General features: G+C 40.6%; 1 protein-coding gene across 1 annotated transcript in view; it reads right to left on the minus strand.

The window, feature by feature from the left end:
* The window catches only part of rundc3b (RUN domain containing 3b), a gene marked incomplete at its 5' end in the record, with an annotated part of 32,229 nt that extends 17,618 nt beyond the window's left edge, over nucleotides 1-14,611 (minus strand). The window contains 3 exons of the mRNA XM_080426466.1: nucleotides 2,903-3,036; nucleotides 5,490-5,605; nucleotides 14,517-14,611. Of these exons, the coding sequence (XP_080282592.1) occupies nucleotides 2,903-3,036; nucleotides 5,490-5,605; nucleotides 14,517-14,611 (345 nt within the window). The remainder of the gene's footprint in view (nucleotides 1-2,902; nucleotides 3,037-5,489; nucleotides 5,606-14,516) is intronic.
* Nucleotides 14,612-16,058: the final 1,447 nt, after the last annotated feature.

The following is a 16,058-nucleotide window of genomic DNA, read 5'->3' on the forward strand; positions in this document are numbered from 1 at the left end:
TGAATGTCTCAGTATGTGTGCCCTGTACTGCTGTGGTGACAGTCCTAATTTGGAGCTAAGCTTCATTTGCACTTCGTAGTACGACGGGGTTGCTCACCAACAACTGATTTGCAAGCTAACGTGTTGCATGGTGATTAGGGGTGTGCCGATACACTAATTTCACCAAACGATACGATACGATATTTGGCTCACAACTTCGATACGATACGATACGCACTTTTTTTATTGTGAAAAATATATGGGGGAGAAAAAAAGCAAATGCAAACAAATAATTCTGTTTTTGCATTATTCAGATAATGCAAACTTGTAGCTTTTCAGCTACAATAGCCGTTTTGAATCCAAATAGGGCAATAGTGTGACACCTGACCCGAAAAAAAACATGTTGTCACCCTTTTCACCTCGGGGCTGTTTGCATGCCTGATTATTATTATTGTAAAAAAAATAAAATAATTGAAAACGATATTTCTTTTTCTCAAAATGATACATATCGTCACGAAAACGTATCGCGATATATCGATTTTGTAAATTGGAAATACTCAAGTAAAGTAGAAATACTTCAAAATTGTAATTAAGTACAGTACTTAAGTAAATGTACTTAGTTACTTTCCACTACTGGTCGTGATATGGCTCATTGCTTTCAACACGGTCTCCGTCAATTTCCAACACAGGCTATTTGAAAAGCACTATAGCCTCCATATCTACATATGGAATGGAATAGACACTAATCATGTTCTCACATAGATCAATACTATTTGCTGTCCTATTGTTGAGAAATGCAAAGTTATAATCACACAAAGCTCATTATATACTGTATATACAGTATCAAGTCTCAAACAGAACAGCTGAAACAGATTTACTGTGATAGTGTGATAGTCTGAAACAGTTTCATTCTAAACCATGCTGATACGTGAACCGGGTGAATCCCTACCACTACTTTTGATGCCCCGCCCCGGTCATTCATATGTCCGGTGGGCATTTGTTTTATCCCTGCTTCTGGTCAGACTGACTTAGATACCTGCATTACCTTTTGTCTGATATGTTTGATATCATCACAATTTAACAAAAGAAAAATGAAAAATAAAATGTTTTGGACACATTTTCCAAATTAGAAACAAAGAATTCTGATTAATAAAATAATAACAAGAAGAAAAAGCAAAACTAGCAGATGTACAAAATATCAAGAAGTATATATATACTTAAGTTGTTAAGAAAATGTTCCCCGCCTCAGTTTTTAAATCAAACCCTGCACTAGGTATGTGACTGGTCACAAACACAGAGCTTCGCGCAGACATGCTATTGCATCATTTCACACAGTCTGGTCTGTGTATGCTATGACTGAATTGGCCTTTGGGCTACATATTATGAAAATATGCTACAGACCAGCACATTTAGACAGACCCTTAGTCAGACAAAGTACATATAACTCACTGTCTTGGATTTCCTATCATGTATTCATGTATGTAATGTACTGTACACATAAAAGTTGTGTCTTTGGCGGTGTGTTTATGGGAACACAGAGAACAACCTTTACAGGTTAACTCTATGTTAACATACTCAGCCCATGAACTGATTCTGATTCTAGGAGCGATTGTAAAGCTTTATTTACTCCATCGCACATCTGTGTCGCTTGCTGACAAACAACTGACCTTCAACCTACTGTAACATTGTCTACAAGAGACAAATCGTACAAGTCGTAAACAATGCGTTTGACGTGAGACGGCATATACACTTTTTTTCGCAGAGCAATAGACGGAAGTCATCAGGTAATTTTTTATATATATATATTAGGGCCGGGACTTTATCGCGTTAATTTCGATCAATTAATTACAGAAAGATTATCGCGTTAAAAGAATTAACCTATTTTTGCACCGCGGAACGTTTCTCACTGGACGAGTTTCAGACGGACCGATATTAAAGCGCACCAACAGACGGTGGTTCTCACTTCTCAGACATGACAGACAACAACAAAGTTACTGCAGCCAGCACAGTGCATGAAAACATGATGCCTGCTTGATAATGTTGGCTGGGCAAATCAGAATCTTTAATGGATGCCCCCCCCCTACGCGCGCGTTTGTCCCGTTTGGGGGGGGGGGGGTGCGGCGGTGCGCTTGGAGGGGGGGGGGGGGGATTCCACGGGTCACATACGCGCGATTTTTATTAATTATTAATTAAACTACTATAAAACAACAGTAACAACAACACACTCTACCAGCCTCCAGTGGTGGAAAATAGCAGATATACAAGCTCACAATGCCTTGTGCTTGTAGATCTGCTATTTTCACATGGTTACTGTAATGTTTTATAATAATAATCAAAATATACAAAGTAACTAAAGTTTTCAAATAATTGTAGTGGAGTAAAAAGTACAATATTTGCCTCTGAGATATAGTGGAGTTACTGGAGTAGAAGTAAAAGTATTCGAAATTGGAAATACTCGAGAGTCAAGTGCAAATACCTCATACCAAATACCTTCTTGAGTACATGTACTTAAAGACATATGCCAAAATCCATTTGAAAAAATTGCTTTTCACTGTTCTCAGGTCAAATATTGATATGCGATTAAAATGCGATAAATTGCGATTAATTAATTACAAAGCCTCTAATTAATTAGATTATTTTTTTTAATCGAGTCCCAGCCCTAATATATATATATATATGATGATTATCTCCTCTCATCAGAACAATAGGATTTCAGTTCAAAATCGTCAAACTTTCCCTTTCGTAGATTAGTCTGTGGGGGTAATTCAGTTTCAGCTTCACCCAGCTGATGGCTGCTCAGATGGTATACTGGGAGGTGAACAAGGTGACCTACTGATAACCAGATGGCCTCTCTACCCACTAAGCTATAGGGGTAACATTAAGTAACATTAACTTAAGTAACTTAAGTAACATTAACGCTCACCTTGGCCTTAGAGGAGCGGACGTGCTCCATGCTCTCAATGCTGCGGATGCAGCTGTGAGGGACCTTGGTACAGGCAGCTCTGATGTAGTCCCAGAAACTACGTGGACTCTCATACCCGAACCAGCTGGTCTGACCTGACACGCACAACACACACACACACACACACACACACACACACACACACACACACACACACACACACACACACACACACACACACACACACACACACACACACACACACACACACACACACACACACACACACACACACACACACAGCAAGAGACAGGACACAAAGAAGACAAAACTAAGATGTCACTATGTGCAGTATGTGAATGAAGCCACACAAATCACAATGCAGTTAAAGGAATACTTATCTTTATATTTTATATTTATATTTTTTCCTATGAATTACTCACCCCGTGAAGCCTTGAATTTTAGAGATTTTTTTTCTCGCATTCCTGAGCCAATACTCTATTATTTGACAAATTTAAGTTAATAGGAGACCAATCTTAACAAGAGCTAAACGATGTTTACAACATCAGTGTTTCCCCTATATGCATTAAGCTGCTGCGGGCCGCCACCCGACCGCCACAGTATGATTTGTTCTGTTAAAAAAGAAAAAAAGGGCAGGATGCCATCTGTGCCATCACTAGTTGTTGATGTGTGACTGACTGATTTGTATACTTTTGTCTATACTTTTGTCTAATAACAGTATATTTTCCTAAATCTGGAGACAATTCATATGTAAACTATACAGATTATTACTGTGCACTGTACTATATAAGATATAAGACTTTGTGTTTGAGCATAAATATGCATTTTGAGAACCCAAAATGTTTCGCCGCGCACACCGAAAAATTGTATGCGCCACGTGCGCGCGAACACATTCCTCCCCCACACCTTCAACATCTGCCTAGAGGAAACACTGAACATTGTCTTTGAACCTGGATCATCAGTAAGCTCATGATGATGATCAGTGATTACACTGTGAGAGTTGTTTTGGAGTTTATATTATTCTTTTATACTGTATAGTTTTGCATTGGTCTCCTACCGCAGCAGACACCGCAAATATTGAATTATTGGCTAAGACTGCAAAAAAAAAAGGCTTCATGTAACGTAATCATCAACGTAATTGATAGGATTTTTTTTTTTTTGGGTGCAGTATTAAGTGTGGTGAAGCTACACTATTCACACCGTCTGCTTGTGTTCATGTCCTAGTGGTGATGGTCTACACTTAATTTACCGAAATGGAAATAGTGATCTTAATACAGAGGTGCTTCACAAGAACAATGTTGGTGTAACTATAAGAGATTTACTGAAAAAAATGCATGGATTTTAAACTACGCTCCAACTTTCACACACCTCATGAGTTTCACTCAGGTCATTTCCTGGTTGTACAGACTGTTCATGCTGTGTTTGTTTATGGCGCTTCTGTTTTTGTGACGTCATGCACATAGCGCCATGAGCTGTGATTGGCTTACTGTTGAGGGGACAGGCATAGAGCACTGAAGTCGGACGTAATTTACACATCCTACCTGGGTCGCGGTTTCCCCCCCCGTTCTGAATTCCCATAGACGCGTTTAATATCGCGTCAAATAAGAACTGTGTTCCAAAAATAAACAAATGACCCCGGCGGTTTGACTCTTATGGATATGAACCATCAACTGACGGTGAGAAAACGCTAATGTTACTTCCGCCAAATTAGTTAAATTTTCGCCAGAAACAGACTGTTTTAAATATGAGTGACTGACTGTCATAAACGATACAGAGCCTCCTCCCTGACAATATCGCAGACACAGTTTGTTTATTTTTGGACCACAATTCTTATATGAGACGATTCTATGATGATCCAATGTTATTCTCCATAGAGAAATTACTTTACGAACCTGGGGATGAACGAGTGACGTCAGGACTTCTGTACTCTATACAAACTAAACCCTGAAAATAAACGACGAGCTGTGTGTGTATGTGAACGCGTCAGTCAGTCAATTTGATTGATATAGTGCCAAATCTCAAAAGACTTTAGATGTAGAGCAGGACGAGACCACAGGCTGCTCTACAGAGACATAACGTTCTCCCATGAGCAAGCACTTGGTTACGGTGGCATGGAAAAACCCGCCTTTAACCCATTCAAACCGGGAAGGCATCTGTGTCATTTTAGATTTGAGCTATGTCGTTGCTGTCGGGCAGAAACATTGTTTCTTCATGTTTCAACTTTTAATGCTTTTTCATAAATTAACGGCCTACTTCATCATAAAAGAGTGTCGCACAAAAGTAGTGAAAATAGCAGATCTACAAGCTCACAACGCCTCGCATCACGAGGCGTTGTGAGCTTGTAGATCTGCTATTTTCACTATTTTAAAATGACAATAAAAAAGGGAACAGTTTTGGACATACAAGGTTTCCACCCGACAACGAAGATAGCAACTTGTGTTTTTCGGAAAACTGTTAGAATTTAGATTTTGTGTGTGTGTGCGTGTGCGTGTGTGTGTGTGTGTGTGTGTGTGTGTGTGTGTGTGTGTGTGTGTGTGTGTGTGTGTGTGTGTGTGTGTGTGTGCGTGTGTGTGCGCGCGTGTGTTACCTTTCAGTCTGTGGCTGAGGACATGCTCCAGGATGGACACAAAGTTGATGAACTCCGGAGACGAGTCGTCTACCGTCTCCAAACAGGAGCGATCCAAGAGCGTCTTCACTGACAGCCTGCACACACACACACACACACACACACACACACACACGCACGCGCACGCGCACGCACACGCACACGCACACATAAAACCATTTGCTTGATGTCAGGGCATTGACAAGACAGGTATATAAAGACAATAGTGGGCAGAGTTCACAAATCACTGAATGAAGACACTCAGGAGCAACGCCCCAATTTGGAATTGGAATTAACAGTCTATGTCAGAGTCAACAGATACATAGATCAGCCATTATTGTTCCTATGTGGCCATCAGGAAAATAAAAAATACATACAAATCAAGTGTCCATACCCCATACTAAATACCTGTCCACAATGTACAGAAACAAAGCTCCCTGAGCTAGAGAGTCAACACAGTCAGATAATACAAACATTTTAAATGCAATATTAAAAAAAACTCCTCGTTCAGACCATGAGGAGCCATAGAATTGAGATAATGAATATAAAACATTTCTCGTTGTAACAGGCGGCGCTCCTGATTGCCTCCTCTGGGGGGCTTTGCCACCTTTTTCAATGCCTACATAGCGGAATGAGCCAATACGGTGGCAGAGCTACAGGATTTCTTTCGTCCCCGCATCTAATGTTAGAGCGGTGCTCGCTGATGCGGGTGCCAAGGGGTCTGTTGGTCTTTCCTACGTACCCCAAGCCACGGGGACATTTGATTAGGTACACCACATATGTGGTACTACAGCATTAGGCCTACAGCACATAACGACAATATTAGAAGAAAAGACAAAATATATTAAAATATATATATAAAAAAAAAAGATGAAGACAAGAACTATAATCTGTCTAATACACAGGGGTGATGCAACTTTGATGATGGAGAGGGCCACTATATTTCCACACTCACTCCAGAAGGCCACATTGCATATACTGTCGGGCCATTCTATGTCACACAAAAGTAGCAAAAATAGCAGATCTACAAGCTCAAAACGCGTTTTGAGATTTTTTTTTGCTCTTTTACAATTGGAATCCTGAAAATTTTTAAAAAAATAATAATTTCAAATGCATTTAGTTATACTTCTGTTAACTTTATGAATTTAAATACAAATACATTGGACATAAAAAAGGCAAGATAATTTTAATACTAATCATTAAGCTACTAATATAGACTGAAGTAATTAAAGCGGGTCATGTTTGCAATTGTAACAGCTGAAATCAATAACATATCAGTATTCCGATATTAACCTGCGGGCCGCATTAAGTGAAGGTGTGGGCCTCATGTGGCCCCCGGGCCGCCCAGTTGCCCCTGTAAGGTCTATAGGATAGATGAAACAAAAAACTATTGCACCTGTTCTGTTATGTACTTGGTGTGAATCAGTGCGTGCGTGTGTGGTTGTGTGCGTGCAGCGGTCCCAAGGGTCAGTGAGTGCCAGTTTGTCAAGTGTTGTTCATTTATCGAGCGTTTGGCCAAGGCCTGCCATCAGTGTGTTGAATGAAGTGGTCAGGAAACAGGAGCAGATGGTCTGTACTTATTGTAAGGAGAGAGAGGACAACAAACATCTTGTTCACACGGTCATGTTCTCTGAATCCGTCTCATGGACAACACAGTGAGTGTTCATCATGCCCCGGAGGGCAAACAACTAAGCTCTGTGTGTGTGTGTGTGTGTGTGTGTGTGTGTGTGTGTGTGTGTGTGTGTGTGTGTGTGTGTGTGTGTGTGTGTGTGTGTGTGTGTGTGTGTGTGTGTGTGTGTGTGTCCGCCCTTTTCTCGTGCCCCTCTCCTCTTCTTAATCACTTAACCCCTGTATGTATACAGTACTTTGGTGTATGACAAATAGTGACGCATTTACACATTGCGCTGTGAGCTTGCCGCTATATCAGCCATTTTCTAAATTATTGATTTGTTTTGGAAAACATCTGCTCTCTGTCTCTCCCCCCGCCTACCCCACCCCCTCTCTCTCTCTCTCTCTCTCTCTCTCTCTCTCTCTCTCTCTCTGGTTGCCTGGCAGCAGTGGGTCACCACAGCGGGTCATCAACAGAAACAGACCCTCTGTCTTCTGACACACCTCACCATCACTGTCCCCGTCTGTCTGTCTCTCCTACATGGTCTCCCTCTCAGCTTTCCTACTGTCTGTCTGTCTGTCTGTCTGTCTGTCTGTCTGTCTGTCTGTCTGTCTGTCCGTCCTTGTCTCCCTCTCAACTTTCCTACTGACTGTCTGACTGTCTGTCTGTCTCTCCTACATTGTCTCCCTCTCAACCTTCCAACTAAAAAGACTGCATTTACTGTATGTAGCGTAGCACTTGTCTAGTCTTCCGACTCCAACCACTCAAAGCGCTTTAAATGTATAGGCCACACATTCACACACACATCATCCATTCACCCATTCACATACAGTATTCACCCATTCACCCATGAGATGTCTGCCTTATGCAGAGTTTGCGGACAACCTTCTTACAGTATGTGGGCCTGCCGTTGTGCTGCTACTTCTTGCCCCTTATGTATAACCTCATCATGTACAGTACAGTACATACCTGCTGCTTAATAAATAGATATCTTTGATTGTATTTTCTTTGACATGTTTCTGTGTTTTTGCCCTCCCTCTCTTTGCCCCCCCCCCCACACACACACACGTTTTCTTTATTTCCTGGAAGCAACAAAATGATGGAGCTTGCACACAATAAATGTTCATCCACTGGTAATGTAACAATGAAACTGATTCAGAGTCACACACCCATTCAACACACATTCACACACATTCACCCATTCACACATTCACCCACATTCACACCCATTCACCCACATTCACCCATTCACCCACATTCACCCATTCACACACATTCACACAAATTCACCCACATTCACACCCATTCACCCACATTCACACCCATTCACCCATATTCACAGATTTCACACACATTCAAACACATTCACCCATTCACACACATTCACAGATTTCACACACATTCACACCCATTCACACACATTCACAGATTTCACACACATTCACCCACATTCACACCCATTCACCCATATTCACAGATTTCACACACATTCACACACATTCACAGATTTCACACACATTCACACCCATTCACACACATTCACAGATTTCACACACATTCACCCATTCACACACATTCACAGATTTCACACACATTCACACCCATTCACACACATTCACAGATTTCACACACATTCACACACATTCACACACATTCACAGATTTCACACACATTCACCCACATTCACACCCATTCACCCATATTCACAGATTTCACACACATTCACACACATTCACCCATTCACACACATTCACAGATTTCACACACATTCACACCCATTCACACACCGACAGCATGCAGAGGCAGACACACATGGCACCAATCTACGAATGGGGAGCAGTTAAGGCTGATTTATACTTAGTTGCGCACTGGTGTCGTGCACTGAAAATAGCAGCTCTACAAGATCTGCTATTTGTTGGTGTGTTGGGACACGTGACGCAACCCAGTATAAATGAGATATATCAGTTGGTTAGTGTTCCATTCCCAGATGAGCTGTGTGCCTCCAGAGACACTGCAGGCCCAACTCTCCCTACAGTCATTATCACACTGACCTGGTTATCTGCACACATTAATAGTCAGGAAGTTACCTAAGAGGAGGGCTGCTGCAGCTATCCATTATTTTCATAGCGATTATTCTATCAATTACTTTTTTGATTAATGGAATAATATATATATTTATTTTTGTAATTATATAATATTACATGTAATTATATTGTGTATTTATCAACAAATCGATGCGAAAACATTCGGCTATTTTATAAAAAACTCCTTCAAATAATCTGATTAACCAATTAAGCCGTATCTTGTACAATGGTGCAAAAACTGTGAATCGATAATAAAACTAGAAAAAGTGCACCTCGGAGCACAGGTCTCCGCCAGGTAGGTTATTGTGGCCTCCTGGTGGCGCTACAATAGGCCAATGTCAAAAGGGTGCCATTTGTTCTTAGGTCTTGCACGGCAATCGGACACTGCATTCATTATTTGATGCATTTTGTTCAAAAAATAATGTTTTGCTAAATTATACCTGCTGGTGGCGCTATAACAGGCCAAGTTAGCATTTGTTCCTCAACATAGTGTGAATGTGCGTGCAAAGTTTCACGGAAATTGCATGCTGTGTTCATAATTTGAGGCATTTTGTTCAAAACGGAGCAGTCCTGCAAACTTTGGAAGCCATTTTTAGCCAATCAGGATGGAACATGAGAAATCTGAAAGACCCGTTTCGTTTAATGACTATTAGAGATACGGTGTACTGATTTGCGTGATGTTTGGACAAAATATGTAGGAGTACTGTGGAAAAAAATGGGTTTTGCAAAAAGCGGCCTCCTGGTGGCGCTATAACTGGGCCATGTGAACATTGGGGCAGAGGTTCTGAATTGGCATCCAGGGAGAGTGTGTGCGCACAGTTTCGCTGCGATCAAGCCAACAGTGCGGGAGATTAGCTGTCCACAGACAGACAGACGGACGGACAGACAGACGGACGGACGGACAGGGGGTAAAACATACTCTCTCGCCATGCCTTTCGGCCTGGCGGAGATAATCTTTAATTGATTATTCATTACTAATGGATTAAATCGATTACCTGCTGCACATCTACTTAAGAGCATTGAGACAGTGCAGGACAATACAATATACTATATTATATATTTCACAGCTAGTCAGCAGCACTGCACATTAAGGATCATTATCGTGTGTAATTTCAACTCTCTCCCTTTGCCTTTGTAATGGACCTTATGTAATAACACGGTTAGGCTCTGGAATGGTAGAATCTTGAGTAGTGTGGTTCAAACATACACCATAAGATACTTCTATTTTGCCAATCTCTTCACTTCAATGAAATTGATTGAAGCCTTTATTTATTCTCGAAAAAGAGCATTGAGGTTTACCCTCATTTGCAATGCTGTCGAGATACAGTAATACACACACAACAATTAAGGCATATAAAGATATAAAGCAAAGAAACAGCAAAATAAGACCATAACGGAAAACTAGTAAGTTAAAAAACAATTACATAGTGAGGTAGGGAGATTTAAGAGCAGGTTATTACATGGTAGGATATTGGGGCATTATTATTTTTTAGCGCGAGTTGTAGATTGTTCCATGAAATAGGAGCATGACTGCAGAAAGCAGTTTTTCACAGTTCAGACTGGACAGGTGGAACCTCAAGTGTAAGCCAGTCGCTTGAGTGGGTCTTTTTTCCACTCTTAACAGCAATGTGATGTACACATGCATGGTGGTAACTTCCCATCAATAGCCTTAAAAAGTTAACTGATACCAGTATACAGTGCCTAGTTCTCCTTCTCAGTGAGGGAAGACCAACCTACTTTGTCGTTGACGTAAAGGATACAATGGTGAGTGCGGTAGCTTTCACCAGTAATACATCTAAGTGCTGAGTGATAAATTGTATCTAGGGGTAAAAGAGTGGTAGGGGCAGCATTTCTATAAATTACATCACCGTAGTCCAAAACTGACATAAAGACTGCTTCAACAATCCTTTTCCTGCAGATCATCTGGAAGATGTCTTTGTTTCTAAGAAATCCAATTATCTGTCTTAGTTTTGGTGGTGATATTTAAATATATAAATAGCTCTATTTTTCATAGAGCCAAATACCAAGATATTTGTATTCGGTAACGCTGTCAATAGAGGATCCACTAACAGTAACTATATGTAAACAGTTATAGTTAATGATTTTAGCTCTCGAAAATATCATGAATTTAGTTAACCACATGAAAATCCATACCAAAATTGTTATCAATTAAAGTTCTCCAGAATTGAAAACAAACTTTTCTCATTTCAAATGTAATTGCAATCCTGCTCTTCTCTGTTTCAAGCTGACCAGACTGAACATCAGTGCTGAGTCCCAATGAACTACAACTCACAGCAGCCTCCAGTACATCACCACTAATCAATTGTTCATTAAAAAAAACTGTGGGTGTCATCTGTGTGTGTGTGTGTGTGTGTGTGTGTGTGTGTGTGTGTGTGTGTGTGTGTGTGTGCGTGCGTGCGTGCGTGCGTGCGTGCGTGCGTGCGTGCGTGCGTGCGTGCGTGCGTGCGTGCGTGCGTGCGTGCGTGCGTGCGTGCGTGCGTGCGTGCGTGCGTGTGTGTGTGCGTGTGCGTGTGCGCCAGAACAGGGTTAAACTATCTGACAAAGCAGAAGTGTCTACTCTACACTGAACAAGTTCACATTCACATTTTATTAGAACGTGTTCTAGCAGTTCAGAGGAGACATCTGTTTACTATACATGTATGTACAGTATGGATGGATGGATGGATGAAGACCTTATTATGAAGCCAGGAGACAAGGGACAGTCATCGGAACATGCAAACCCAATGCCTCACTGTTTGGCACTCAGCAAGTCACTATCAAGGGATTGGGGGTCCCCGTGACATACAGTAATAGTGTCATGTCCAGGCTGTGTACTTGTACATGATGGCTGGGGGATGTACTTACTTGGACATCAAGTGGCCTCACGCTACACAATCAGGAGATAGGCTCCTGTCCTGTGGGCCACATGTGGTTCCCAAGGCTACTTATTTACTTCCTTTGGCAATATTGTTGCTTTTGACAGTCATGCCAAGAAGCTCACAATTAATTGGATTGTGTGTGTGTGTGTGTGAGAGAGAGAGAGAGAGAGAGAGAGAGAGAGAGAGAGAGAGAGAGAGAGGGGGCAGAAGGAGGGAGGGAGAGAGGAGAGAGAGCGACTGAGCAGATAAAGATGCAAGGGTTTAGGATGCTTTCAATAAGGATACTTTTTCTAAAATAACGGGCCGGACGTTAACCACTTCTAGTCATAGTGAAACGGACTTGAGTTGCAACTGTACACAAACCTCTTTTTTCAATATACACAAAATCTCTTCACCAAAAAGAGCCGATCTACAAGCTCAAAGCGCATAGCAACGTGATGTGTTTTGACTTTTGAGCTTGTAGATCTGCTATTTTTGGTTAATGTTCACCCCAGAACATGGATGCTGGGGTTCAACTGGTTGAAATGTAACAAGAATCATGCCTGAACAAACACACACACTGCATTTTAATTAGTCCACTGCTAGGCCTTATGATTCATGAATGCAGAAGGCAGCCCCCTCCACTCTACTGTCTGGACACATAATTACAACACAAATGTGACTGCATGAATCTTTCATTACAACATGCAGGGGGGGGGTGCACGCTGTGTGTGTGTGTGTGTGTGTGTGTGTGTGTGTGTGTGTGTGTGTGTGTGTGTGTGTGTGTGTGTGTGTGTGTGTGTGTGTGTGTGTGTGTGTGTGTGTGCATGTGTGCGTGTGTGTGCCTGACTGACTGACTGACTGACTGACTGACTGACTGACTGACTGACTGACTGACTGACTGAGAGAGAGAGACAGAGAGAGAGACAGAGAGAGAGAGAGAGAGACAGAGAGAGACAGAGAGAGAGAGAGAGAGAGAGAGAGAGAGAGAGAGAGAGAGAGAGAGAGAGAGAGAGAGAGAGAGAGAGAGAGAGAGAGAGAGAGAAGTAAGTCTAAAGAAATATTGATATAGAACATGGCTTAGATTTCAGCAATGGATGTCAATTGATAAACCCACATCTTGAATCAATAATCCACTTTTACAATTATGCCTACTTAAATTAAACTTATATTATCCACTCAGGTGAAGAAGACACTTCATATATTATAGTTCATTCTGTGTTATTATAGCAGGCTATTACACAGTGGTGGAAGAAGTACCCATATGTTTTTACTTGAGTAAAAGTATCAATACAGCAATGTAGAAATACTCTGTTACAACTTACAAATAAAAGTTTGGTATTCACAACTACAAAAGTGTTAGCATCAAAATGTACTTAAAGTGCCAAAAGTAAAAGTACTTATGCAGAATGTCCCATTTCACAAGTTTTCAAATGTAAAACAATCTTTTGAAAATAGCAGATCTACCAGCACACAACGGCATTGTGAGCATGTAGATCTGCTAGTTTCAAATAGCTTAAGTTTAAATACTGAAGTGGTTAATGTATGATTTGTAACAATAATCTAAAACTACAAAGTAAGCAGTAACTAAAATGTTCAAATAATTGTAGTGGAGTAAAAGTACAATATTTGCCTCTGAGATGTAGTGGAGTAGAAGTGAAAATATTTAAAATGGGAAATACTCCAGCAAAGTAAAAAATACCTCAACATTGTACTTAAGTACAGTGCTTGAGTAAATGTACTTTGTTACTTTCTACCATTGCTATTACATAATTCTTCTTTCAATTGAGTGTGTAAGAGGTGCAGTGTCATGTTCCTAATCCCTAACATGTCTTCATCCACCAGCATCATTCATAATAATAAGCATCATCCTCTCCTCACCTGCAGTGATGTAAAGTAACTAAGTACATTTACTCAAGCACTGTACTTCAGTCCAATTTTGAGGTACTTCAATATTCAATATTTTTACTTCTACTCCACTACAGCTCAGAGGCAAATATTGTACTTTTTTTATTAAATATTGTAATTATTTGAAAACGTTAGTTACTTTACAGATATAAATCATTATATTATAAAACATACATTAACCACTTTAGTGCTATTTTATAAATAGGCTATTTGAAAATAGCAGATCTAGCGACACGTTGTGAGCTTGTAGATCTGCTATTTTGAAACATTTTACTATATTTACTTTTGGTACTTGAAGTATATCTTGATGACAATACTTCTGTACTTTTACCCAAGTAACATTTTGAACACAGGCCTTTTACTTGTAAACAGAGTATTTTTATATTGTGGTATAGATCAGATTTTTTTTTTTTTACTTGAGTAAAAGTATCGATACTAAAAAAAAATATCAGAGTACTTCTTCTACCACTGGCCATCATCCAGCAGCATCATTCATAATAACAACAAGCAGCATCATCCTGGTCCTCAGTCCTCAGTCCTCAGTCCTCACCTGCACACAGTGATCAGGTTCCTCCTCTCCACCGCTCCGCTCCTGGAGGCTCCCCGCCTGCGGAGCAGATGCAGCCCCGCGCTGAGCGACGCCATCCCCGGCTTGGCTTCCTGGGAGTCACGGCGGTCCGTGCTGCTGCTGGTGCTGGTGGTGGTGAGCTCCAGTGCAGTGTTGCCAGGTTGTGAAGAGAAGAGAAACAAGCAAACCGGGTCTGTGGAATGTAACAGGATAGGTGGGCAATACTAGGTAGGGACATCATTCTGGGCACCTCAATGTAAAATTGTCTATTTTGTCAAAAATGTTACAAAATAAAATATTGGAAAAATTATTTAAGTAATGTAAAGTATACATGATGTGAACGTGCACGGCACATAATTATAATAATATAGTAATAATGATAAGTAATGCAAAGTATACATGATGTGATTATGCATGGTACATCAATAATAATAATAATAATAATAATAATTATTATTATTATTATTATTATTATTAATAATAATAATAATAAGTAGTGTAGTAATAAGAAATATTAGACCTTAATTGTCCAATGTTTAAGCATGTTCTAAAATCATGTATACTTTACATTACTTGAGACAATTTTTCAAATGTTATTTTTTAACATTTTGGACAAAATAGCCAATTTTACGTCGAGGTGCCCAGATGTCCCTAGTGCCCACCTATCCTGTTACCCTATGGAAACAAGCCCAAAAGAAGCGAGCCCTGTCTTTGCCCTTTAAACATATTACATTGGCTATTTGAAAATAGCAGATCTACAAGCTCACAACGCGTCTTATCAAATCTTGGAAGATTTTTCTTTATTTTTAAATGAGGAAGATTTTTGACACAACACAACACAAATCTTTGATTGATTGAATACTTTATTTAGAAAGACATGGTAACAGTACATGGAAGGTCAAATCACAATACAAGGTCCTCTTAACTGGATCGCTCATTGGCTTATTTAAAATGAGATCCCCGTGCAGGCGTGCACTCAAATCATGATGAAGTTTAAGACATACAAATATACACTACTATGCAGAACGTCATACAATCAGCTTACATGTTACTGGTATGAAAAACAAGAAATATGTACAATAGACAGTTTTAGGAGGAGGGGAGGGGGAGGGGGGGTAGGTTAGGACTTTGACAGGGGCCAGTTTGGAATTGCATCCTCCTGAAGGTGATTCTTTAGGGCAGTTTTGAAAGTGAGTAGGGTTTTACACTCCTTTACTCCTTTGGGTAGGGCATCATTACACATTTTTGTTGAATAGCATGAGAAAGAGTTCATTCCCTTGTTTGTGACAAATCTGGGTTGAACATGATCAGTGGAGCTGCCTCTGGTGTTATGATCGTGGACTATTTTTCGACCTGCACCTGCAGCCTGTCCCTGTCCGAGACCAGCAGAGCCGAGTCATCTGCGAACAGGAACAGGTTGCAGTCGCAAGTTGATGACATATCGTTCACATATATCAGGAACAGTAAAGGTCGTATACTTCCTTGCGGAACGCCACAACTCACTGGGAGGGGGGGGGGACAGGG

Source organism: Gymnoscopelus braueri, assembly GCF_963280865.1.
Source record: "Gymnoscopelus braueri genome assembly, chromosome: 4".
Lineage (NCBI taxonomy): Eukaryota > Metazoa > Chordata > Actinopteri > Myctophiformes > Myctophidae > Gymnoscopelus > Gymnoscopelus braueri.